Genomic DNA, 25422 nt, shown 5'->3' on the forward strand with positions numbered 1-25422 from the left:
GGGGACAGGTAGGGGTGCAGAGGGGGAACGTGGCAGGGGACAGGTAGGGGTGCAGAGGGGGAACGTGGCAGGGGACAGGTAGGGGTGGAGAGGGGGAAGGGCCCCTTGGCTCCTGCAGTGCTCGCGTGGGCGCCCGCGGTGTGTGACTCGCACAAATGTCAGTGTTGGCCGGACGGTCGTCCCTAGCCGCAGGCCACACAGAATTCCGTCGTGCACAGACGGCCTGCATGCGACAGCAAGATGAGCACACGGGTGGGAGCTGGACACCGGGTACTCGGGGGGCTCAGAGCGGAAGGGAGAACAGGCCGTTTCCTAGAGGAGGGAAGGACGCTCGTGTCCGGCTGCGCAGGACGGGGCCTCCTGCCGGCCCGCGCTCCGAGTCAGAAATACTGTGTGGGTCAGCCTTCCGGAGCCGCCAGTCTCCTTCACCCAAAATGTCCAGAAAATGAAAAATGAAGGGCGCCTGGTGGATCGGGATGGAGCCCCGCATCAGGCTCCCCGCTCGGCGGGCAGCCTGCCTCTCCCTCTCCCTCTGCCTGCTGCTCTGCCTACGTGTGCTCTCTCTGTCTCCCTGTTAAATAAGTAAATCTGAAATAAATAAAAGTAAGATCCTAAAAAAGAAATTCTCCCACTGCCCCTGCTTGTGTTCCCTCTCTCGCTCTCTCTTTCTCTCTCTGTCACGTAAATAATCTCTTTAAAAAAAAAAAAGAAGAAGAAGAAAGAAAAGTTAACAGACATACCAGGGCATGAAACCTAAGGTAAGGGAAAAAACAACATACAGAAAATGGCTCACAAGTGATCCTGATATCGGAGTTCTTGGACTTCTAAAAACAGCAATCATTTTATTCATGAAAGTTAATGACAAGGAGAATGGGAAGGTATTAAAACGACTCGTGGAGGAGATAGCAGCGACCCTACACAAAGATTTCTGGGTAGCAGAAGGAACTCTTCCCAACGAAGGGGACGGCATAACCCGTGACGACAACACCCAGAAAGGACGGCGGAAGGAGGGGTCCCAGGCCGCTGGCTCTCACAGCCACCCTTGAAGCTTCCAGACAGTATCAGCAACTCAAAGTCCCACGATACGCAGAAAAGAAGGGAAAGCACAGCCAAGGCAGGGCTGCTCCGGGACACACAAGGTCGACCTTCCAAACAAAATGAAGGTAGAGCTGGAAATCTCAACAGGTGGAAAGAACCCATCAACGACACTCAACCCCGTTCACGACAAAGTACTCGGCAAACCAAATGCGCGAGTGTAGGAACGGCCCACGACACCCCCCTGCTCCGACGCCCACTGCAAGTTTGGGGCCACCGCGACCACCCTCGGTTCAATAATTCACTACAAAGACTCACTAAACTTGCCAAAACTCACACTCGCAGTCATGGTTTATTACTGCCAAAGTCCTGCAGGGGCAGGGTCCAGGCAACCCCCCGTGCCCCCTGCCCAGGGCTTCTACACCAAATGGCCCAAGCTCCTTCCAACCCCCCCGACAGCAGTCCCCACTGGCAGGCAGGACATCCCAGGGGGCTGGGGATCCCTGTCAGGGCCCAGGGGCAGAGACCAGACCACCTTGGGCAAGGTTCAAAGGGACTCCCTTTGCCTGAATGAAGCCTATTTACAACCCATCTACAGGTGCCTCTGTGGTGCTGTAGCGAAATCATGAGCTGCCTCCCGTGACCAGGAATTAGGGCAGGTTTCTGCCCGCATTGAGCGGAGGTCTGGGGGGCAAGCAGGCAGAAGAATTAGAAGGTACAAGGCCCTGAAAGGAACTGGGATCATTATTCCCAGAAGATGAGTGTTGGGGTATAGAAAATCCAAAGAATCTCGTCCTAGCCAGCATGGTTGGTCACCCACAGATGAGTTGCCACATAGCAATGGGAGGGGGACACCCTTCCACCCATAGCAAATCTCCACATAAAGAGGTCAAATGAGTGAAAAATTAGGCATGACCATCAGATAATCCTATTTCCATATACAAGTAACAAGTCAGTATAGAATTTTAAAAAATGGTTTAATGATACCGTTTGCAAAGCACCAAAAACATCAGCACCAGCTGTATGTAGCTAGATGCACGCGGCTGTCCGGGAAGAGCGGGAAACACGGAGGGGAGCGGTCCGGGATGAAGCTGGGGAAACGGCAGGCCCCCGGCTGGAAGACCCCCACTGGAAGGACAGCGGTTCGCTCAAACCTAGCTGTAGAGTCCGTGCGATCCCTGCCGAAACCCTAACTTGTCTTCCTGGGGACTGACAAGTTCGCTCTAAAATCTGCAGGGAAAGGCCCGGGGCCGGGGGCGAGCGGACACTGTCCTGAAGGGCATCCCGGCCCTTGAGCTGGGACAGCCACTCTGGAGAACCGCAGGGCAGGAGTGCACATGGCCCAGCGGCCAGGGCCGTGCCCAGCAGAGGCACGGACACGTGTTCACAAAAACGCTGGCGCAGGAATGTTGATAGAAAGGACCCTTGGGGCACCCAGGGAGCTCAATGGGGGAAGCGTCTGCCTTCTGCTCTGGCCATAATCCCGGAGTCCTGGGATTGAGCCCCATATCAGTGGGGATCCTGCTTCTCCCTCTCCTGCTCCCCCTGCTTATGCTCTCTCTCCTTCTCTCTGTCAAATTTTGAAAATCTTAAAAAAAAAAAAAAAAAGGCTTCCTCCATTATAGCCTCAAATGGACAAGCAGAGAGCAGCCCCGTGCCCCCTCTGGAGAGCGAGCCGGCCGGCGGCACCGGCTGAGGGCAGGCCATGGCCGCGCACGGAGGAAGAGGCCCGTCCCATAGGCGCGAAGGTCTGAGCAGGGGGCGCCGACCTGTGCAAGGGGCACGGTGGGGTGGGGGGTGGCCCAGCGAGATTTCTGGGACCCCATGATTGTGCATACTTGATCTCAGGGCAGGGGTTTCCCGCTGGGAGCATTCTCTCTCTCGAAGGCGGCGTCCACCGAAGGCTGGCCCTCAGGCCCTCAGTCTCCGGCCATGCACAGACGCAGACCCTCGGAATTCCGTGTTTATGACCCGGTCCAAGAGTCCAGTCTTTCCTATAATAAGACCATACTGCGGCTGTCTGGCCTCCTAGCAGAGCCCTTTCCTAGGGGAGCACGTGCCCAGCCCCCTCGAGGCAGGAGGAGGCAGCCACTGTCCCACGTACCCCGCCGGGCTGACACCGGGGCTCTCCTGGGACTACACCCTGGAGGTCCATCTGTCTGCCCCAGTCTCATGGGTAGAGGTGAGGTCGTGGGGTGGCGACAGGCACAGGCACAGAGGAGACTCTGAGGCCGTGGGCCAGGGGACCCTGTCCCAGAGATGCTCCAGGCCTGCCCGCTGGCAGGGACCCTCGTCAGACCCCAGCCCTGAGACCTTGCCACTTTTCCCGGCATCTCCTGTCCATTCCTGGAGGGGATCCCCCTGGGCAGGGGACACGTTTGCTGCCAAAGAAAATAGGTCAGAGGGTCTATCACCGATAGGCCTATGACCTCACCCGTCCGGAGTCCTCCCCGAGTCCTTCAGATGTGGCCAGAGTCGGAAGTGCTCTGACGAGTGACCTCCTCGCTGTTGTGAGCATCACCGTGTGCCCCGTTTGGGGGAGCTCTCCCCACGACACACCCTTCGTACCCAGAATCCCGGAAGGTTCCCCATTGGACTCTGTGTTGTCTACAAAAACCCCAGCATGATGCAGAGAGGAGCTGTATTAGGAAGAGCTCCTGCTGCTGCGGGAACGGAAACCTGCCCCACTCCCAGGAAGGGAGGGTGGGCCAGGTCTGGGGGGCAGGGAGTCCGGCCTCCTCCCGGCACCCCCGGCCCCTGCAGGCCTCTGTCTGCACGGCTCCCCTGCCTGGGGCTCTATCCAGGGACCCTGCTGTTCCTCTCCTGTGCAAACCGCCCCGAAGTTCCCCAGCTTCTGTGTCCTGCCCAGGTGAACAGCCCAGACCCTCTCGGTGCCCCAAGAAACGCTCTCCCAGGGCCAGGCGTTGGCCTTTGGCGCCGCCAGTCCCAGCCAAGCAGGGGGCCCCACCCGCCGTGTGGGTCCAGGCCGCAGGGGCAGGCAGAAGGGCATGGGACCCATGGTAGCCCATCCCCCCAGCACATCCTTGGGGAGCCCATGGGCCCATGGTCCCTGAACACACAGATGCCACCAGACCTGGGTGGGCAGCCGAGGGATCGCCCTTGGGGTCCCCTCAGGCCTCCCTCCCCACACTTCTGGGACTTGCTTCCCCGCACGACCTCCCAGGGGGAGTCCTGTAGGTGGGTGCCCCGGAGGGCTGGGAGGAGATATATTGAAGGGGCCTGGGCTTCCTTACGCGGGCAGCCACTAGCGATTTCCACGGTCACCGTCACCATCCGCATCGGCCGCTGGGTGGCCCCATGTCCAGACTCCCCGGACGCCTGGGGCCACCCGCCTGCCCTTCCTCCAGCCCCTCTCGCTGGTTTCTCCTCCTCTCCCTGCAGATGTTGGGGTGCTCCGGGGCCCGGGCCTCCAGCCACATCTGTCCACACCCACTTTCTGGGCTGCCTCACCCAGTCCCCCAGTGAAGCGCCGTCTACCCCACAGCAAAGAGCGGACGGTGCGCAATGGTCCCGTTTCCCATCACGTTCACCCACCACCGGGGCAGACGGGGCTCTACCAGGGGTCCCCAGGACTCCCTGCACCAACCCAGAACCTGGGACCGTGACCATGGCACCTTGCCGGTCTGTGGCTGTGTTGTTCTGTGGCAGAGTGACCCACGTACCCAGATGTCTGCAAGGGCCTGACCCGGTCACATGAGCCCCTGAAAGAGCCCCGTGGCAGAAGGGGAGGCCACAGAGGCCCAAGCAAGACAAGGACTGGGGCACCCGCCTCTGCTGCTTCTGAGGAGGGAGGGGCCGTGGGAGATGGTGTGCGGGCACCGCGCACTGCAGAGGGCAGCCCCCGGCAGGCCAGCAGCGCAGGAAGTGGGACACTCCACCCGGCGACCCACAACAGCAGGAATGGAGCCCGGCGCCCGCTTCAGCGTGCAGGACCCCAGCTTCAGCCGAGGACGCTCGGGCCGCACGCCTGATCCGTGTCGCACGTCTGACCTGCGGACGGCCAGCGGCGTCCCCCAGAGCCACCCTCCTGTCTCGCTTCCCTCCGCGTCTCACGGACGCTGGCAAAGTCACACGCCTGAAACAGAAGTGTCACGTTTCCATCGCCAGTCCGGTCAGCCGCCTGCGCTCGGCCAAAGACCTGGGGGTCCTCCCAACACCCCTCGTCTGCTCACATCCACCTCCCATCTGCCAGCCTCTGAGCAGAGCAAGAACCAGCGCGCTCATGCCAGCCCACCGGCCGCCTCGCTCGGACCTGCGCCGGGACCGTTCTTCCGCGGCAGAGCCCGCTCCCACGTGCCGGCCGTTGTGTCGGCCTCGCGGCCAGCGGCTCCGGTGGGTGCGTGACGCAGGCTACTAGCTGGAGGTCCTGGAGAGTAAGGGGCTGTGCTGGGCTGTGAGGCCGGGGAGTGCGGCTGCAGGCCGCCGGGACAGGCTCCTCCGTGGGGACAGGCACTGCGGCAGGGACTGGGGAGCAGAGCTCGGCGGGGTCGGAAGGACGGCTGCTGAGTAACGATGCACGTTCAGCCGCAGGCCACCCCGCCCACCGTGGTGCCCGGCCCGTGAGCCAGGTCCACGAGGAAGACGGACCCGCAGCCGCACGCGGGGTGTGTCATTCTCCACGACAATGAAACAGCGCACACCTGCGCGGCGGACGGCTCTCTGGGCTCCCGCGTTCTGCCGTCCGCTGAGCAGAGGCCTTGGCGGCTCTTCCCAGGGTCGCTGTGAGCAGATCACCGGGAAGGACAGGAGCAGCGACTCTCCCTCGAGGAGGAGGACAGACCTGCTGTCCGGGATCCTGCTGGTGCCTCGGCCCGGGACCGGGATGGGCAGGCTTGCCCCCAGCACCCTGGAAGCCTGGTGGTGTCCGGACACAGGCTCCCGCCCTGTGCGCACCACACCCGCCCGGGCCGAGGGATGCGGCCTGAAACGGACCCGCTGCCCCGCCAGTGACCCTCTCCCGTGTCCCAGGTCTTCGGCCGGCATCCGGAGCATCGGCCAGCATGACACGGAGCGCCCCTACCACTTGCAAGCGGGTGAAACCTCAGCCCTTCCGGCTTCACACTCAGCTCTGTTCCCTCCTTCCCCTTCCGTCCTCGGAAACCAGCCTCCAGCCCCCAAGCCAGCAGGTAAATCCCGAGTGCCAGAGGCAGGGGGAAGCGGCTTGAGGACAGGCTGACGCCAGGTCAGGCCGGGGCCGGACCGGGCTGCAGCTGGACGTCACAGAGCACACGGAGTTTCACGCACGCAGACGTGGAGAGATGCAGACGCGCGTGTGTGTTTGTGGAGGCGCACACACCGTCCAGGCTGGAACCGGCCACCCGGCCCCAGAGCGCATCCCTGGCCTGGCTCTTGCTCTCGCCCTCTCCGCGGAGAGGAGCCGGGGCTCCTCGGAGGAAAGGCTGAGCCGAGTCAGCTCAGCACCTGGTCCCAGAAGGTCAGGACGCGTCCACACAAAGCGAGATGTGTCAGGAGGACTCAGGAACCCGCCGGAAGTTACGGACGGTAGTGCCTCGAGCAAAGCAGCGGTCCAGCGTCCGCGCCGACACACATTCTGAGGGAAAACACCAGCCTCCTCGAGCAGCTCGCGCACTCTCCCCCCACAAACTGCTTATGAACTACTGAGCGCCGCGGGCTCAGTAGCTCCCTCCACGCTGGGGGTGCTGGCAGGTGCCGTCCTACCCCAGCGACGGGCCACCGCAGGAGCCGTGCGGGGCTCCACGGGCAGTGGGTGATGGGGAGCACGGGGACTCCCTCCCCGGCGGCCTGCAGACGGGCGGCAGCACAGGAGACGGAGCAAGCCCGGGCAGGGGTGCTCTGCAGAGACCCCCGGGGACGTCACGGAGACAGAGCGCGTGTTCCATCGGTGGCGATCGGTTTCCTGACCTTTAAAGTTGCACACAGTTACGCAGGAGAGAGTCCCGTGGCTCCGGAAACACTCTCTCGGGTGTTCAGGGCAACGGGCGTCATGTCTGAAATAAATAATTATACTGAAGATAACACGACACTCAGGGAATCTTTAGAAAGAGAGAGAGAACCCAGAGTGTTTTTGTACGAAGTGTACCACTTTTCTATAAATTGGAAATTATTTTGAAATAAAAAGTTGGATAAAAGCAAAACAGTTCCACATAGTTTCCACAGGGGCCTACGTAGGCAAGTAAATGTTTAGGAATAGTCTGGACGGTTGTGCAAAAGCGTGTAACCTCCGACGTCGAGGAGAGCGGGATTGCAGGCTGCGGCGGGCCGTCTGCAGGGAGGAAGGTGGCAGCTGTGTGAGCAGAGCAGGGAGAGAGCGACGCGGGACACAGCGGGGAGTGCCCGTGGGGGAGGGGAAGGAGGAGACTGGGTGGGGGCGGCTGCCCCGCCTTCGAGCGCGAGCGCGCAGGCCCCGGGCACAGGAGCAGTGGTGGACTGGGGGGAGCATCCCTAGCCCTGATGAGGCCAAGGAGTGGGATGGCAGGGCCTTGCCTCTGTGCGTTCTGCGTCGACGGCTTTGCCCACAGTCTCCGAGTGGCTGCTGTGGCTCCGGGCCTTGCCCCTGGCCTCACAGCTGGTCCAGGGGAAGGGAGAGCCTTTCCTCCAGGAAGCCAGCGGACTCCCCGGCCCACCTCTCACTGACCGGAATGGGATACGAGCCTTTCTGATGGCACTGGGCTGAGACCAGAGGTTCTCGTGTGTGGACCTAAGGTCCTCCTGGGAACTTGTTACAGAGGCAAATTCTCTGACTCAGAAAGCGTGGGGCTGGGTCGCATCCCTGCTTTACCAGGCCCCCTGGGTGACCTGGAAGCAGGCTGCCCTCAGAGCCCACCCCAGGGCCCACCGCAGGGCAGAAGGGGCAGGGCTGCTCCTCCCCAGGCCTGTCAGGCGTGACTGTGACAGAGGACAGTGACTTCTCCTGAGTCAGCCCTGCTGACCTCCCCTGCTGACTGCGGGGGCTGAAGGTGGACCCTCGGCCGCTCTGCCCGCTCTCCTCCGTGTTGTCTCAAACCGCACGGGGCTGGGTCCGGGCCTCTCCCGGTCCGGGCCGGGGTTCTCAGCCCGCCCTCCTTTGAGCCACGGTGGCCCCGGACTGCCCCTTTGGGACATCACCTCCGGAGGGGCCCTGGACGCTGTGGCGGCCACCTGCCCCCCTCCCAGCCCCTGGCAAGCCCTCCTTGGCTCTTTCCTTACAGAGGCCCCGGTTCCGGGGCATTTCACAGAACTGGAACCCACTGGCTGTGACCTCTCGTGGCTGCTCCCGTCACTCAGCGGTGTTCTCCGTCCCTCCGCGGTGCCGCCTGTGTCCCACCATGGGGAAGGCCGCCCGTGTCCAGCCTGTGTCCAGCCTCTGGCCATTGCGAGTGTCCGGGTGCTTCCAGCCGCCGGCGGCCTGGAGGGCGGAGCTGCTGGGCGGGGTGGCTCCTGGGGAGCTGACCGAGGAGCCGCACCCGCTGGGTTACCGCCAGCTCTGGGCAGGAGCTCGGGCCTGGCCACACCAACACCCTTCCCCTCTGACCCGCTCTCGGAGCAAGGGGGCCTGTCCTGAAGGAGGAGTGCCAGACGCGTCCTGGGAGGGCTTCCCCCGCCACCGCTCGTCTGGCCGCCGCCACGCTGCCCTGCCCGGGAGCTGAGTCTCTGCCTGGTGGCCTCCACCCCCTCGCCGCACCCCTGCCCCTGCGTCTCACTGGTGGGGGGCGGGGGGGGGGCGATGTCACTGACCACAATACTGTGGCTGTCCCTTGTCACCACGGCTCAAGGCCACCCCCTGTTCCTCTTCTTCTCAGACCCAGCTCTGGGCCCAGGGGGCTTTTGGCGTCAGCTCCAAGGGGGCTGGTCTCCGCCTGTCCTGTCTGTGGTCCCCAGGCCTTCCTCCTGGAGGCCCGGCTCGGGGCCGCGTCGGTGGTGCTGCCCCCTGGTGTCTGCGCGCTGCACCACCAGGGCCGCCCCCGGAACGCGTGGCCTTTGTCAGGAATGGACCTGGCATCCTCCCCAGACCCCAAGACCAGCGTCTAACTGACTCGGGGCACACCCTCGTGTCAGGCCAGCTTGGGCCAGGGACATGCATGATCTCAGTGTCCCCAGCAGCCCGGGCAGGTACTGTGGCCCTTCTGGGAAACGGTGAAGAGACGTCTCCACGGAGCTGTCCTGCGGGCCCTGCTTCGGAGGGTGTGCGAGCGCACCTGCGTCCAGCGCTCAGGCTTCTGTTGGGACATTCCATGGCCAGTGCTCCGCACTCCCTGGGCGTCACCCAGGAGGGCCTGCACGTGGCTGCCCCAAGGCCCTTCCCTGCAGCCTCCCTTCCGAGGTCAGAAGGCTTCAGGCTGGGGGAACTGCAGCCTTTCTAGACCAACTTCGGACCACAGCACCCCAGAACTCCCAGGCCACATTCCCCGCTGTTTGGCCTCTCCTGAGGGACGCACCCAGGGTGCCACCAGCAGGGCCAGGAGACTGGGGTGGGCTGAGGAGGGGCCCGACCCCGTGCCCAGCCAGGTGCATCTGTCAGGGCAGGAAGCAGGAGGACGTCTGGTCCGTGTGGGTGCTGAAATGTGGGGTGAGCCCGGCTGGGTGCCCGGCCAGCACCGAGCTCACCCACACATGTGGCCGCCTGTCCCCCACGGCTCCTTGAGGAACAGGAAGGGGACGACTCAGGCAAGGCCCTGTCCTGGGAGCTGATGGCAGGACGCTCCCCATCCCGGGGAGCCCACCCCGTCTGGACACACCTGAGGAGAGAGCCCAGGAGGGTAGGGTGTAGGCGTGCGCCCCAGGTGGTGGGGGCCATGCTGCGGGGGCCTCTGGGCTCCCACCTCCAGCACTGACCGAGGGACGGCCGGGGGGACCTTCCTGCAGAGCCCCAGGCAGCATTTTGTGGCCGGGACTGATGAGCGGGGGAGGAGCGAGGCTCAGAGTGAGTGTGCGTCAGAGGGAGCAGGTGGCTGGGCGAGGAAAGGTCTCGTGCGTGGACACCTGGTCTGGCCACTAGGTGACCCACGGCAAGCACAGCTCCCCAGAGAAGTTTCCGTGAACAGGAGTCGGATGGAAAGGTGAAGCGTCTGCGGTCAGTGAGTGAAGACAATGCCGGCGTTCGCATCGAGGAGGGGAGCACGGCCGGCGGGGGTGCTGGCGCAGGCTGGGCCCTGGTCCCCAGGCCAGCCCTCGCCCGCATCCTCCCCCGCTGCCCCATCCGGCTGGGATCTGGGCCCGCTGCCCTCTGCCTGCTGCCCCCAGGACTTGCCATGGGTGCCCCCGCATCCAGCACGTACCTGACCCACGGCATCGGGGCCCCCAGGCAGCCCCTCAGCTAAGGTGGACGCAGCCTGCCCACCGTGGACAGCGGATTGGTTGGTGTCGGAGTGCGGACACCAGAGGGGGCTGGGCCCTTAGCACAGAGCTTCTCCTTGTCCCCATGGTCACTGTCCCTCCTCATACACATTTTCTAATTTCATGTGTCCCATGCCGTCACTGCAGATGCCCCCCCCCAGACCCCCCACCCTAGGGAAGGAGACCCTCCAGATCACCCCTTCTGACCCTGCACCGGGAGCCCTGCCTGCCCTGGCTGCAGCCTTCAGACCCCGCCCTGCCAGGGCCCCGCCCATAACCGGCTTCGCCCCATATCCCCGCCCACGCTGGCCCCGCCCACACAGCTGCGGACCTGGGACCTCTCCATCACCAGGGTGGAGGCTGCCCCAGCACCGGGCCACTGGCCACCTGAGGAGGCATCCACCGGATTGTGCCAGAGCTTGGGCCACTCGTGCCAGCAAACCCCGGCCCACCTGCTGTCCTTCCCTCCGGTCTTGAAAACACTGGTCCCAGGGCAGTACCGAGGCTCCACGACCGGGCGGCTTGTGGCAGCTTCTCAGGCTGAAGCATGGAAAGACCCAGGAAGATCCCCCCAGGTGGGACACTTGTGCACCTGCCAGGGGCCCTCAGACAGCCTGGTCACCCTGGTGCCCAAGGGACAGGCTCTGAGCTCCCCGAGGAAAGAGGACAGAGAGTGGTCGCCCCAGCAGGGCACACTGGACCGGCAGCACCTGTGCGTCCAGACGGCCACTGGAGCCCACATGTGGCTGCGAGACAGAGGAGAGGCAGACGGGCTCCCCCAGAAGGGCCGTGTAAGGGAGGCAGACACTGGAGGAGGGCTGGGGACGGCCGGCGCCACCGAGGCTGGGACAGGGCCTCCCCAAGCCCCCCAAAGGAGCCAGCACTGCCCACACCTTGATCTTGGACTTCCAGCCCCAGAGCTGGGAGAGAACACGTCCCATTTCGAGCCCCCCGGCCTGTGCTAATTGGTTATAGCAGCCCCTGCAAAGCAGCGCACGGCACACCGTGGAAGCTCATAGTGCCTGCTGCCGGCACGCAGCTCTCTGCCCCGCGCAGAGTACTCCAGACGGTTCCCGGAAGCCACGGCCCATCACTCGGAGAGCCCAGGGGCGCACACCCCTCCACGAGAGCCCTGGAGGAAAGCGTGTGCCCAAAGAGGTAAAGGATGTCATTTCATCAGAAAGGAACTTGGGGGCGCCTGGGGGGCTCAGTGGGGTAAGCCTCTGCCTTCGGCTCAGGTCATGATCTCAGGGTCCTGGGATCGAGCCCCACATCGGGCTCTCTGCTCAGCAGGGACCCTGCCTCCCCCTCTTGCTCTGCCTGCCTCTCTGCCTGCTTGTGATCTCCGTCCAATAGATAAGTAAGAAAGGAACCTGGGACTGGCGTGCATTTTGCATCTTTATTTCCAGGCTTATTTTCTAAATATATCTGGTCGGCGTCTCTCGCAGCAAGAAAGGACAGTGGACGGCTAGCTGCCTTACAGACACGAGAATGTAACTTGGCACCACGGCCCCATACCTGCGAAGGGCAGGTGCCTGGGGGTGCCTGGGCCCTCCGTGGGGCGTGCAGCCTGCCGGGCCCCTGCTTCAGAGGGCCTGAGTGGAGGTAGTGGTCAGCCCCCGAAGCTGACTGGCGAGGTAGGTGTCATTGACCCTGTACAGGCAGGAAAGCTACGCCGCCCCGTGACCTGGCCGTGACGAGGCTGGCTGGGGCAGAGGCGGGACCCGAGTCCGGGCCTCGTGGCGGGCCTGGCTCCATGCCCCACCCGCACTCGGCATCTTGCCGCGGGGCTGGAGGCCCAGGGCGTCACCTGCTCCCTCCTGATGCCCCTTTCTGAGTCCTCAGCGTCCGCTTCCCTGACAGTAAGGCCAGGGAACCTCCATGCAGAGGGTTTCTAACTCTTCTCTGAGACCCTTTGCTGGCCCTGTCACCCCCACCAGGGTGTCCACCAGCATCTCCGACCTGGGCACCCTCCAGGAAATACATTGGCCGCCCTGCTGGGAGCTCGCCTGTGGGGTCCACAGCAGCCTGCGTCCTCTGACCAGCTCGGCACAGAGCAGCCTGGGGCCCCCGGAGCTGGGCTGCTGCCCCCACTCGCAGACCTCGGTGGTCCCCCCACGAGCAGGCACCATGTGGACGGCCCAGTTGGCCCAGGGCCATCTTGAGGCCGAACACAAAGGTCCCATGTTGTACAACCACAGTCATCCAAGCGGTGCTTGCGGAAGAGCACGGAAAAGGAGGGTATCACGGTGCCATGCCCGGGGCGTGGCACGGGCCAGCTGCTGGCAGCCCCGGGCAGCCCTGCTGTTTGCTAATAGCTGGGTGAGCCAGCGAGCTTGAGAGCTGAGGAAGAGGCCGTCCTGCCTGCCCTGCACCGTCAGGTACCCGCATGCGGCCACCTTCTGTGTGGGGCCCAGTGGGACAGCCTAGGCGTGCCGGGATCCCGAGGGTTAGGGCTCATGGAGGGCATGGCTCCAGGAGCGGGAAAGCGGTGGCGTGTTTTCCAGAGGGGACTTCACAGCCAGCACCGTGGACCCTGGTCGGCAAGTTCAGTGGGTGGGGAAACCACACCCCAGGCCCCCCGGCTCCCGTGCCGGACGCCCTGCCCTGCAGGACACCGGGCTCAGCGGGACTCTTCATCCGGCCTCTCCAAGGTGTCCAGCGATGAGCTCCATGTGGCCGGCCCAGACTGCAGGGGGTGGACGGCCCCGGGGCACGTGGAGTCATTTGTGGGCAACGTGGGCAGTGACAGCTCCTCTGAGCCCCTCGAACATGTGTGCTTGGGGACGTCGGCGTTCGCGGAGCACTTTTTCCACCGCCTGTGGATTCTGGACACTTCTTGCCGTGAGCAGTCCGTGGCCAGCACGTAGATGATGGGGTCGGCCACGCTGTTCACCGTGGACAGGCACAGGAACACCGCGGAGAGCCGGCAGAGCTTGGCTTCGAAGTCGTGCGCGACGTCCGGCTGGCCCCTGTAGTAGGAATGGGCCACGGCTTTGGTGAGGAGCACCAGGTGGTACGGAGCGAAGCAGACCAGGAAGATGGTCACGACCGCGACGGCCGAGCGTTTCACCTTCGTCTTCTGGGCGTCGCTCAGGCCCGCGCTCCGCTTGATGCTTCTGAAGATGCGCCGGTTGGTGAAGGCGATGACGGCAAGCGGGCCGGCGAAGCCCAGGGCGAAGCGCAGGTAGTAGTACGCCACGACCTCCGCGTCCATCGGCGCCTCGAAGCACGTCGGCTCCCCTCCCATTCTGAACACCGGGCTGTGGACCAGCCCGACCAGCACAAAGACGGACGCGGACACGAGGATGGCGGTGCGCGGCTGGCGGCGGCCGCGGCTCTCCAGAGCGTACACCACCGCCAGGAAGCGGTCACAGGAGATGCAGCACAGGAACAGGATGCTCACGTACAGGTTGCAGAAGAAGATGTAGCCGGTCACCCTGCAGGCCCAGACGCCCAGCGTCCAGCGGTGCTGGTTCTGGATGTAGACGGCCCAGAGCGGCAGCGTGCCGATGTACAGCAGCTCGCACAGCGCCAGGCTGAATAGGTAGACGGCCAGCACGTTGCCCTGCAGCGCCTGCAGCAGCGTGAGCCCGGCCGTCATGCAGTTGGCCGGCAGCCCCACGGCGAACACGGCGCTGTACACGCTCACCAGGAACACTCTGGTGTCCTCGAAGGACGCGTTGCAGCTCGAGGCGCCCGTGCCGGGAAGCCCGGTCACTGGCACGGGGCTGGTCGCGGTGCTGGCGTTTCCTGCGGGACAGAGACAAGTGTGAGGACGGGTGTCCCTGGGAACCCCCCGGAGAGACGTCATGGCACTAAGAAAGGGCGAGACTCGAGCCGGCTCCGAGCCGGACACACCAGGGGCAGGCACCACTCCGAGTGGGCTCCTTAAAAGGCCTCTCCCATCCCTGGTCTCCAACTGGACAGCATCGTGAATGGATGCATGGGCTGGGGCCAGACCTGGTCCTTGCAGCGCCCCGAGGTCCCCTGCCGAGCGAGGGTTGGCACCCCGTGTTCCCGCAGGTGGGACGCTCCACCCACCCTGGCCCCGCCTGGCACGGCGCCGTCCTGACCTAAAGCGGCCTCGGCTGCCGTTAGGGAGGAAATGACGAAGCGCCCCGTCGTGCGGATGGTGGGTGCGCCCACTTTTCCTTGAGGTTCTCGCAAGGTTGGCTTTCTCTGTCGTGACCCATGGGTAAGGGGCCCGAGCCCTGGTTGTGGCTGCAGAGGAATCGGCCCCGGGTCATCGTATCCTGATGCTTTTCATCTCCACGGCGGGCGGGATGACCGCCTCCCCCGAGAGCTGCCCATCCTCAACCCAGAGCCCGTGAACGGGGTCGCCTCGCCAGCTTCTGTGCAGGTCCGGCTACTTGGCCAACGGGGGTGAGGACGCAGCTGACAGAGCAAGAGGGGGGCGGTCTCGGATGACCCGGGGGCCCAAGGTAGGCACGGGGTCCTTGCGTCCAGGAGACGGGTGTGGAGGGACTGGACGGCTCCGGCAACCACTGCGGCTTGGAAGAGGGAGGAAGGGGCCGCGAGCCCCGGGATGCGGCGGCTTCCGGAGCCCAAACAGTCAGGGGAGCGGCTTCTCCGCCGGCACCCCTGATGGAGCCCGTGGCTCCCGCCAGGACAATGATAGTGAGTTTGCACTTTGTAGCCTGTAAACTAGTAGGAATTTGCAGCAGCAGCCGTAGGAAGGAGCCTCGTTTCTAATAACGCTGTGGGTGGGAAGTCCGTCCTGCTGGAGATAAACGAGCTCTCTTTGACGACTGTGCACCTGGGGTGTTTTTTCCCAGGCTTCTACCTCCACACGTCGGCATCCCCACGCTTGCGAGAAGCTCCCGCTGGATTCGGAAACCAGACGGTCTGCGCTCCGTTCCGCTGCAGTCGTGCACACCGACACGGTTTCGTACACACACACACCCCCGCGCCGCTGTGTGGCCCCGTCTGCCCTTTCTGTTTCTCTTCCCCTTCCGTCTTCTGCTGCCGGCTGAGCTGAGCTCCCACCCCTGGAAAGACACGGTGAAGACCTGCTCCCGGCAGCTCAGGGCGCCGCCGGGCGTGGAGCCAGTCTTTGCAGACGCCGTCGGGTTACCAGGAGGTCATGCGGGATGGCCCGAAGCCGGGGCCATTCACGCACGGGGACGCACACCGGGCAGACCCTGGGAGGGACGGGGACAGGGCGGCTGGAACCGAGCCTCTCTTCCGGACGAGCAGGCACACACTCCCTCTGGGTTTGTTCAGGTCTTGAATCCTGACTCCCGCCTCTGCTGGTGGGAAACGACCCTTTGGTCTGTCTGTCGTCTCGCAGGGACCACGGAGGAAAGAGACCGTGCACCTTGGCACCGTCTGGAGCTCGTCAGAACCTGCAGCCCGCCGAGCGTGCGGGAGCCCCGGGCAGGGTCCCTCCAGTGCCCCGACTGGCCCGCGTGCCCCTCCAGCCCGGGCGTGGCAGCTCCCAAGTTTGTAGCCTCTTGCGTGGGCGCCATTGTCCACCCTGCGTGGGACGGGCCACGTGGCGGGGCTCCGCCGGCTCCGCTCGCCCCCTCCGGCCTCAGGACCTCCTCCGCCCACGGAGAAGGAACGCAGGCTTCACCCCGCGCCTGCGGCAGGTCCCCAAGGGTCTGCTTTAGCTTCAGCACACGGACGCCTGTCCTGCAGCCTCTAAGGCCGTGAGGAGCCGTCGCCCCTTGGTCTGACCTCGGAGCCTCTGCGTCTCAGAGCACATAAATGCCACCGTTGCACACAGACCCCCCGTTTGGCCCCTCAGGGCTCTGCTCCCTGTGCCAGCCGCGCCCGGCTCCTGCTCCCGCCGTCGGTGCTCGTGGCCTCCGGCCTGTCCTCCATCTGCTCATTCTCGCTGGGAGTCACCATGCGATGCCGCGAGGAGTCCAGGGCCCAGAGACGGTCGGCACTCTGCAGTCCCAGCAGCCCCGACACCCCGGGGACCCGAGGGGCCCCGTCCTTGCGCCATCTCGAGCACCGTCTCGAGCACAAACCCAGCCCAGCACCCACGGGGGAGACCGGCTGTCACGGAGCCCTGCCGCTAGGTGGCCTGGGCTTCAAGGTCCTTCGTAGCAGGAGCGTGTTGAAGCCAGTGATGGGCTAAATGGGAGCCCCAGGGGAGGGCCCCAGTGTCCCGTCCAGGCCCGGTCACAGGGGCTCCTCCAGGCCCTGCTCTAGTGCTCCTTTGTCATGGAGGACCCCGGAGGAAGGTACGACCCGAGACCCTCCTGCCAATCACCACCCCATCCAACGGCAAGGAGGCCGAACCCCAGGGTCGCGCTGCCGGAGCCCACGGTCGGTCCTCCCCTGCCCTCTCTCACGCGCGCTCCGGAGGGGCAGGGGCACGGCGGATGGATGAGTGCTGTGCTGGGGGGCGACCGCGGCACTAAGGGTCGGGACATGGCCATGACTCACACGCTGTCTGGGGACCCGCCACGGGGAACGAAGCTGTCACATCCCAGCCACCTCCCCCTCCTGCCCAGCCTGCCCTCCCGGTTCCCTGACCGCCTGACCTGCACCCAGAGCCTCCCTGGACCCTCTCCTCCCCGCCCTGCCCTCCTCTGGAACCCATCACGGAGATGAACATCTGTGTCCTTCGTGCTCACACATGCTTCCCAGAGTCTGGGCTCCTGGACCCCACCTTCCCCGCCGCAGTGTGCTCATGCTCCTGAGGTCACCGGGGAGCCGTGGACGGCCGCCAGCCCAACGCCAACGCAGGCCGATGGCTTCTGTGGCTGCGGCAGCCCCTCCACGGTCCGGCTGGCCTCGGGGATGGCGCAGAAGGTGGCTAGTGCTTCTGTAGCCTGGTGGCCCCGGAGTCACCGCGCCGTGGCCTCTCCCTGCAGACGTCCAGACAGTCAGGAAAGCAGCACATCCCAAATGCTGACCTGGCCATGGGTGTCCGGCCGGGGCTCCTGCGGGCGCGTACACGCCTCGAGGGGCCTCCGCGGCCTGGCCGGGCAGGGCCACTGAGGCAGGGTGCAGCGTTTTCCCTGCTGGGGCTTTGTCCTCAGGCCTCCCACAGCGCACCCCTGAGCGGCAGGGTCGGTCAGCCTCGCGGCGGGCCCCAGCGCCCCGGCCCTCCACCCACTCGTCTCCCCAGTGCTGTCTTTCTGGTAAAACACACACGATGGAAAAGTTACCGCCTGCGTTTTCACGCGGGCAGCTCAGGGCCGTCCTGACATTCCTGTTGCCGAGCAGCTGCCCTGCTGTCCCTGCACGGGACGCCTGTCTCCGGTGAGACCGACGCCCCGTCCCCATGAGGTGGGGGCTCCTCTCTGCCGCGCTGCCGCCTGCCCCCCGCGCTGCAGATGTCCCCTACGTGGGCGTTCTGGGGCCCGGATTCTCTCCCTCAGACCTCGTCCTCGAGGGCCTCCCACGCCCCAGCCGGCGGCAGGCGAGTCACAGGGGCACCTGGGCTTCAAGGTCCTCGGTCCGCAGAGGGGCACCGGCCGGTCCCCACGAGCCGTGCTTCGGGCCGGCCCGCTGCCCTGGACGTGGGCGTGGAGCGCCGCCTCGACACCCTGCTTTCACTTCTTTCGGGTAAACGCCCAGAAGTGGAATTGCCATATCACAGGGAAGTTCTATTTTCGGCTTTTTGAGGAACCGCCGAGTGGCCTTCCCCAGCGGCCGCTGGCCCTGCGCTCCCGCCAGCAGCGCTTGGGTTCCAGTTCCTCCCCAGCCTCCCCAGCGCACAGCGTTTGGGTTTGTAGGAGTCACCGAGGTGATGCGGGCGGGGTGGCCGTGTGGCCGACCTCCCTGGGCCCTCCCCGCCTAAAGCCCTGGACAGGTGCAGCCGCCCCACGTCCCCGCGTGCAGGTGAGGCGCTGGCGTTCGGGGGCGCGAGCGCGGTCAGGCCAGCTTGTGCCTTCTTCCCCCAAGACTGGGGCAGTGGCGGCCTGCGGGTGGACTGGCACAGGGAGAAGGCGGCGCCGCGGTTCTCAGGCTGGAGAGAGAGGGCTCTCTCTTTGCTGGGGCTCCTCTGCAGGTCCACACCGGGGACACTGACCTCGGGGGGAAAGAGCTCCCTGGTGGGGGCGGATGAAGCCCCAGGAGATGGGGTGAGCCAGCCCTGGGGCTCCGCTCTGCCCCAGAAATGGGCATGCTAGGAGGCCCCGTGGCCCTCAGTCCTGGTCCTGGTGTTTTCCTGGCTCCTCGGATGAATAAAAACCAGACGCCTCCGGATGTCCCGATGGAGGGCCTCCCCCGTCCCCGGTTAGGAGGTAGCTTTTACTTCAGTAGACCTGTTTTTGTACGCTACGTTTTGAAGTAAGTATCCCCGTTTGAGGCAAAGCATGGAAACTCTCACAGGCTCCCTTCCGGATGTTTAAAGTCGACGGAGATGCGGCGGGAGGCTCTCACCTGGCGCGTGTGAGGGTCGCGGAATCATGGCGGCTCCCGCAGGCTCTCTAGCGCCGGTCGTGCGTCTCGTCGAGCCTGCTGAGAAGTTTGCTCCGAGAGTTCAAAATGATCTGGAGAAAGAGGAGGAAACATGACTTTGGGGAAATCAGATTAAACCACAAATTAAGTCGGGACGCCTGGGTGGCTCAGTTGGTTAAGCAGCTGCCTTCGGCTCGGGTCGTGGTCCCAGCGTCCTGGGATCGAGTCCCGCATCGGGCTCCTTGCTCGGCGGGGAGCCTGCTTCTCCCTCTGCCTCTGCCTGCCTCTCTGTCTGCCTGTGCTCGCTCTCTCCCCCCCTCTCTCTCTGATAAATAAATAAAATATTAAAAAAAAAACAAAAACCACAAATTAAGTCATTCAGCAGATGCTTAGTGAGCAATCACTCTATGCCAAATCTTGTATTTATCCTGTGGGATACAACAGCTGGTCCTTAATATGTAAAGAACATTTACAAATCAATAAAAATAGAAAGTTTCAAAGCCAATAAGCAGATAATTCACAAAAGAAATAAAAACAACTCCAAAAAAAAAAAAAAGATCAACACCACTTATAATCAAAGAAGCATGCACATAGACATCAAAACGGTCATCTTATCTTGCCTGTGAGGTTGGCAAAAATAAAGAACCTTGATTCTTAGTGTTGGTGAAAGTGAGGAAGTGGGTGCCCTTTCCTGTGTTGATGGGACCCTCAACGGGCACAAACGTGTTGGGGCACAATTTTGCAATGTGCTTCCCAAATCCTCAATGGTTTTAACTTTGATCACATAAAATCCTCTCCAGGAATTTTTCCTGGTGACATAATGAGCCCAGACACGACGTGCGTGTGACCTGGAAGTGTGTCGGAGCACATCGCCCGTGGAGACAGGACTAGGACCCCCAGGCAGCGCCTGGTGTCTGCAGAGCACGGAGTGGGGGCCGGTCTTCAGGCGCCGCGGGCCCTGGTGGCCAGGGGCGGCATCCAGGGTGCCGGCCACCTTCCCCCTCAGAGTCGTCTCTAAACCAGCTCTGTCCTCATCAGCCCGAGAGTCCGGCAGGAGGCACGCACTCTACACCGTTCCTCTGACCGGCCAGACAGCTCACGCGGAGCCCCAGGGCCACTGGCTCCTGCTCTGCGAGCCCGGGCTGGGCCCAAGGGGCTCCTGCGCTGGTTCCTCCCCACCCTGGGCGGCCTGCTCAGGGGGCGACGCCCATGGGGAACCGACAGCTGCGCACCAAGAGTAGATGAGCCACTGAGCGAGCACCCCTTGTGCCGGTTTTTCTGGCAACTACCGTGGCCGGGATGAGTGTCTAAAGCCACAGAAAGCCTGGTGACTTAGCAGGCATTTCAGGTTGTACCTGGGGAATCCAGACAAAGGGAGACTAGAAACAGTTGTTCCCCAAGTGGTCTTAACCTTCTCAGGCTGATGGTCCCGGATAGGCCGACAGGACCGGGCCCGGAGGGTCACTGGGCCTTGCCTGTCCCGCCCCAGGTCTCAGATCGGCCCCCCAACCACCTGCACTGGGAAGTGGGGCGGCCCCTGGGGGCTCTCTGCCTGAGGTCTGTGGCCTGGCCCCGGAGGACCACGGGCAGGAGTCTGCCCTTCGAGGAGATGGGCCCGATGCTCCCAGCTGTCAGGCAGCAGCACCTGCGAGCACCCGCCCCACAGCAGAGACCCAGTGGCGGGCAGCCACTGCGAGGGGCCCCCCAGGTTGGTGTGGCTGGGAGGGACCTGGGGGCCTGTGAGCCCAGGAGCCGGGGACGGACATACCAAGCTCGCCCCAGGGCCGGATTTCCTTCCTCAGACGGGTGAGCTGCCTGGGCCAGGGGCGCGGGGAGGTCGGCAGTGTTCTGGAAGCTGGGGGCTGCCCTGCCCCGGGGGCTGTGCTGCCCGCTCACACGGGAGCACAGACAGCTTGGTGCCTCTGGAAGCCACTTCTGCACACGGCAGAGGAAGCGGTGGCGCAAGAGAAAATGTGTGCTCTGCTCCCGCGCGAGGCCCGCGGGCAGACGGGCCCTCTCACGGGCTGCCCGAGGCCCCAGGGGCCCGCACTCTGGGGGCACACACAGGTCAGGGCCGAGTGGGGCTCCTGGAGGGGCTGCGGGACCGGCTCACGTGCCAGGTGCCAGTGTCCAGGTCTGGGGACAGCCTGGCTGGACAGAGGGGACAGGGTTGGGGAGGGAGGACCCTGAAAGAGCCTTAGGGCCGGCACCAGGCCCAGGCCGGCAGCGGGGTGTGGGGGCGACCCAAGAGAGGGGTCCCAGCCCTGCCGGATGCTCTGACTTCGAGCACCGCTGACCCGCCGCCTGACTGTCTAGCTGCACGTGCCTTGCTCCCCAGAGCCTGTCCTGTTCCCTGCCCGAGGGATGCGCAGCTTCTGACCTCCGCCCACGGGCCCCCTTCCTGGACCTGTTTCCTGTCTCCCCTGCCCACCGCCCAACTGCCCCTACCTTCTCATACTTCCCTGTGTTCCCCAGCCCTCTGTGACGAGCAGGCCCCAGAGCGGCCCAGGGTTAGGCTTAGGGCCCTTGCGCCATCCTGCGGCTAGAATGCGGGGCGCCCAGGCCCAGGAGCTGACCTCCGTGCCCAGAACGGTCGGGGTGGCGGTTCTCTGTTCCCTCCCAGAGTCCCCGCCCCAAAGCAGCTTGGCTTTTCTCTGGGCCTGTCCTGATGGTGAGTCGGGGGACAAGGGCTGTGGGGGGCAGCCCCTGTGCTACCCCGGGCCAGCGGCGGGCCATCCTGGGGATCCACAGAGACGGGTCTCCGCGGCAGGGCAGGTAGAATGACAGACCCTGTGGGATGGCCCAACTCAGCGGTTGGCTGCTCCCAAGCCCGGGGCCAAGGGAAGGACAATCCAACCACAGCTGCGACACCAGCCTGGGCCTGCCCCCGGGGGGCCCTGTGCTCGGTCTGTGCTCCGCGGCAACTGCGGTAGCCACAGAGCGATGGGGTGGATGGGCCCAGGTCAGCCCGAGGCCTCCCTACCCCTGCCCCCGGTCCTTTGCCAGCCCTGGACACACGTGCCTCGACATCCCCAGGAGCCCGTGGACCCTGCGTCCTCCTGGCCAGACCAGATCTCTCTGCCTCCAGCTGCACCAGGTGCCCCTGCGGGTCCCAGCGTGCCTCCCCCCGTGAGCCCACGAGCCCGGGGCCGGCTCACAGTGCTGCTGGCTCTGCCCACTGTCCCCGGAGAGGAGCCCTGCCTTCGAGGCCTCTGTCCCCCGCGCCGCGCCCTGGATTTGCAGCCCGGCCCTCAAGCCTTTCAAGACACATTCTTGACCTTGTGCTGTGCGGCTTTTCAAGCAGAGCCAGAGGCCCGGGATTCTCACCTGCTTCGGCTCCCCTGACGTTTGTGCCAGCAGCGTCCCTCCTGACCGCTGTTAAAACCCCAGGGCCGGGACCGTCTGCCCCACGTACCCCGGCGGGACGTTCTGGTTCTTCCAAGTTCCCCACATCCTACGCCCAGTCCGTCCGTCCGTCCGTCCGTCCGTCCTTCCTTCCTTCCGTCCTTCCTGTCAGGATTTTATTTGTTTGACGGAGGGACAGAGCACAAGCAGTGGGAGCCGCGGAGGGGCATGCCGGCCCCCTGCCGAGCGGGGAGCCCGACGTGGGACTCGATCCCAGGACTCCGGGATCTTGACCCGAGGCAGACGCTTCGCCGAGGAGCCCCCGGGCGCCCCCTTGACTCCGGGTCTGTGTTTGTGTTTGGGGTAAACGCTGGGGAGGGAGTTGCCGAGTCGTCGGCCCCAAAGGCACACCATGCGCGTGGGCTCCCGCTTCTCTTCTTCCCATTCGGGTAGATTTTTTCCGTAACCTCCGCGCCCAGCATGGGGCTTGATCCCGCCATCAGCCGGGCGACCCCGCCCCAGAGATCTCTAAAAGCACGGCTTAAAGTCTCTTCTGCGTTTCTTCTGTTGGCGATGAGGCTGACACCCGCACCCTGTCCTGCCCCCCCGCCTGAGGTGACTCTGCGTCCACCTGGCCGGTCCCCTGAAACATCACCTCGTCACCCTCCTGAGCACAGACATGCCGGAAAGTGCAGCCCGACGCCTGCCCTTGGTGGCCGGCCCACCCTTCTCGGCAGACGCGGGAACACCCCGCTGGGCCATGCCCTGCACCGGAAGTCGTGCTGAGAGGCCTGCCGGCTGCCCAGCCCAGGACCATGCCCTGGGACCAGGCCGGCCGTGCCCCCGGCGGGAACCTCACTGTCCCTCCTGTTCTGCCTCTTGGCCACATGCCCCTGGGCCAGGCAGCCCCTGGAGGCTAGGGAGCCTCGTACATCCCCTGCACCACCCACCCCGGGAACCAGCCACAACCCTGCCGCGCCGGGAAGGCTCCAGGGACAAACGGGCCCCTGAACTCTCTCTGGCCCCGTGGGCCACGGCCATGGTGAGACCGTCACGGATGGGGACCTCAGGCTGGCAGAGACCTCAGGGTGCAGACAGAAGCTGCCGACCTTGTCAACCCTACTCCCTTCTGCCCTCCCCCGTCGGGGCACACTGGTGCCCCTGGCTTCTCTCCTGGGGAAGGACCCCAGGCTGAGACCCCAATCAAGCCCCACCTTTACGCCAACCAATCGCCTTTGCTTTTAGACCCCACCTGTCACCACACTGCCCCCCCACCCCACTGCCCCCCAGCACGTGGAGCCCATGACTTACTCGGGGAGGCAAACCTCACACTCACGCTCTGTAGGCCCAGCTGAGAACTTTCCGGAAGTAGCAGGGTCCTACTGCTTCCTTTTCAACTCCCCCACCGTAAACCGTTGTGGGTTTGGCCGAGGTGTCACCTAGCTGATGCCTCGGAACTTTCCCGGGGCAGATGCAGGAAACACCGGTGCAGACGCACTTCTCCTCGGGGCTGTGCCGACACGCGGAGACACTCCTCCCAGCTGGGGCGGGGCGGCCAGCTCAAGGGAGCTGCCGGCGCCAAGTTCCCCAGACACGACGGGGTGGGGCATGGGGAGGGACCCTCGGAGAGGAGCTCCAGCTCGGGCTCTGCTCACGGTGGCCCCAAGACAACTCCTGCCCCAGCACCCCTGTTCATCCTGCCCCTGGGACAGCCCCAGCCACGTCACGTGGTGCCTGCCCGCCCCGCTTCCCGTCCTGGCGTGGGGTCCCACCCGCGGAAAGGGGCTGACACATTCTGTCCTTGGCTCCAGCCCTGGCCCCCTAGAGCTGATCGCAGCCGTGCCCAGGGACTCTGCAGGGACTCTGAGGGGGGTTTCTCTGGGAGGGGCCGCATGGATTCCCTGGGACACAGCGTCCCTGCCCAGTCCTGGCAGGCATGGCTGCTTGTCCCACTCCCCGGCAAAAGCATCTTGGATCCAAACACCCCACCCCATTCTCCTTAAGAAATGCCCTGGGCTGCAGGCGGCCCCCTGCCTTACCAACCACCCTCTGCCCGATGAGCTGCTTCTGGGCTTTGGGGGGCGATGAAACCACGTCTCCCACCACCAAGGCCTGACTCCGTCCTGGCTCTTGGACCCCCCACAGCTCCGAGGTGATCTGTGCCTGCTGCAGGGATGGTCGGCGGTGGCCCACCCTGGGCACGTACACACCCCCAGGAGGGTGCGCCCCCACTCCGCACTGTCTCCCAGACATGTTCAGGTCACTGCCCCCGCCGGCTGCGGGGTCCTGCGGCTCCGGGCGGCTCTCCCGCTCAGCCCCGCCCCGACCAGCGGCTTCTCGCAGGTGTGGGCGGCCGCCGTGTGCCTGGAAAGCTGGGCACAGAGTGGGTATAGGTGGGAACGTGGGGCTTGCCTCAGCCTTCCAGAAACCCCCGCCCGGGTCTGGCCACTGCCCTCCCTCGGGCCCAGGACGGCTCTTCCTCGAAGGGCGGCAGCGGGCCGAGTGAAGGCTGTGGGCGGGCCCCAGACCCGCCGTCCCTTGGCAGCAGCCACCAGAGGCCCGGGGACCCGTGGGAGGCAGAGCCTCAGCAGAAGCAGAGCCCACACCAGGCCAGCTGGGCCAGGGGTCTCCAGGGACACTGGGTGTCTGTGCTCGTGGCCCAGGCCCTCCTCTGGGACCTGCTCCCCTCGGGACCCCCGCTCAGGTGTGGAGCACAACCCGGACCAGTGTCCCCTCCGAGCCACGGCTGGACGGTCAAGGGTGGCCACGGATTCAAGCGGGGCCTCCAGCCCGAGGGTTTGCATTATCTCTTCTAGGGCACGAGTTCCTGGGGGGCAAAGGAGGGTGTGGGAGGCTCCCGGGGTGTGGGAGGACGGCTCCCGGGGAGGACACGGCGATGGAGAACCGGGGATGAGCTCCAGGGGTCTGGGCCCTACGCCTGAGGGCTGACCGTCTTCCAGGCAGGGGGAAGGGGGACCCACAGCCTCCCGACGATACCCTGGGGTGGGTCACTTACTTCCTGACTTCTGCCGGGCAGGCCGGGGAGAGCTGGAGAGCTCTTCATTTACCCCGACGCCAGCGCCTCCTCTCTCCGTGTCAAACGGGTCCCACGGGTTTGAATTTCAGAGGGTGCGAACGGGTGTGCGGTGACAGCTCTCTCCTGCCACCCTGCTCCTGGCTGTCTCGGGGCGTCTGCGCACCCAGACGGAGGTGTTCCCTCTCCCAGCCTGTGAAGTCTTCCTAACGAGGAGGAGGGAACAGAACGAGCCCTCCTGTAGCCGCCGCCTAGACTCAGCCGGTGTGGAGACCGCGGACGGGCCTCACCCAGACCCAGCCTCC

The 25422-nt window shown here is 64.7% G+C and overlaps 1 protein-coding gene across 5 annotated transcripts; it reads right to left on the reverse strand.

Annotated features, from left to right (window-relative positions):
• Window positions 1-1002: 1002 nt before the first annotated feature.
• GPR132 (G protein-coupled receptor 132) lies at window positions 1003-24195 on the reverse strand. 5 transcript variants are annotated; one of them, XM_032341605.1, is made up of 4 exons: window positions 22017-22218; window positions 20507-20673; window positions 18721-18830; window positions 11654-14103 (listed from the first exon to the last, which is right to left on the reverse strand). In XM_032341605.1, exons 3-4 carry the CDS (start codon window positions 18746-18748, stop codon window positions 12974-12976), a joined length of 1158 nt encoding a protein of 385 aa, XP_032197496.1. In that variant the 5' UTR covers window positions 18749-18830; window positions 20507-20673; window positions 22017-22218; the 3' UTR covers window positions 11654-12973. The 5 variants fall into 5 exon arrangements, 3 of the variants coding, with proteins under 3 accessions (XP_032197496.1, XP_032197494.1, XP_032197495.1); XR_004285420.1 differs by lacking the exons at window positions 11654-14103; window positions 20507-20673; window positions 22017-22218 and adding exons at window positions 1003-1145; window positions 23395-23977; XR_004285421.1 differs by lacking the exons at window positions 11654-14103; window positions 20507-20673; window positions 22017-22218 and adding exons at window positions 2649-7025; window positions 23395-24195.
• Between the last annotated feature and the right edge of the window lie 1227 nt (window positions 24196-25422).

This window comes from Mustela erminea, chromosome 5 (genome assembly GCF_009829155.1).
Source record: "Mustela erminea isolate mMusErm1 chromosome 5, mMusErm1.Pri, whole genome shotgun sequence".
In the NCBI taxonomy this organism is placed as follows: Eukaryota; Metazoa; Chordata; class Mammalia; order Carnivora; family Mustelidae; genus Mustela; species Mustela erminea.

Coding starts and splice junctions, on each gene's coding strand:
- GPR132 (XM_032341603.1), bottom strand. CDS start 18,748: ATGATTCCGCGACCCTCACACGCGCCAG. Junction 14,104..18,720: donor GCGACCCTCACACGCGCCAG/GTGAGAGCCTCC, acceptor TCTGTCCCGCAG/GAAACGCCAGCACCGCGACC.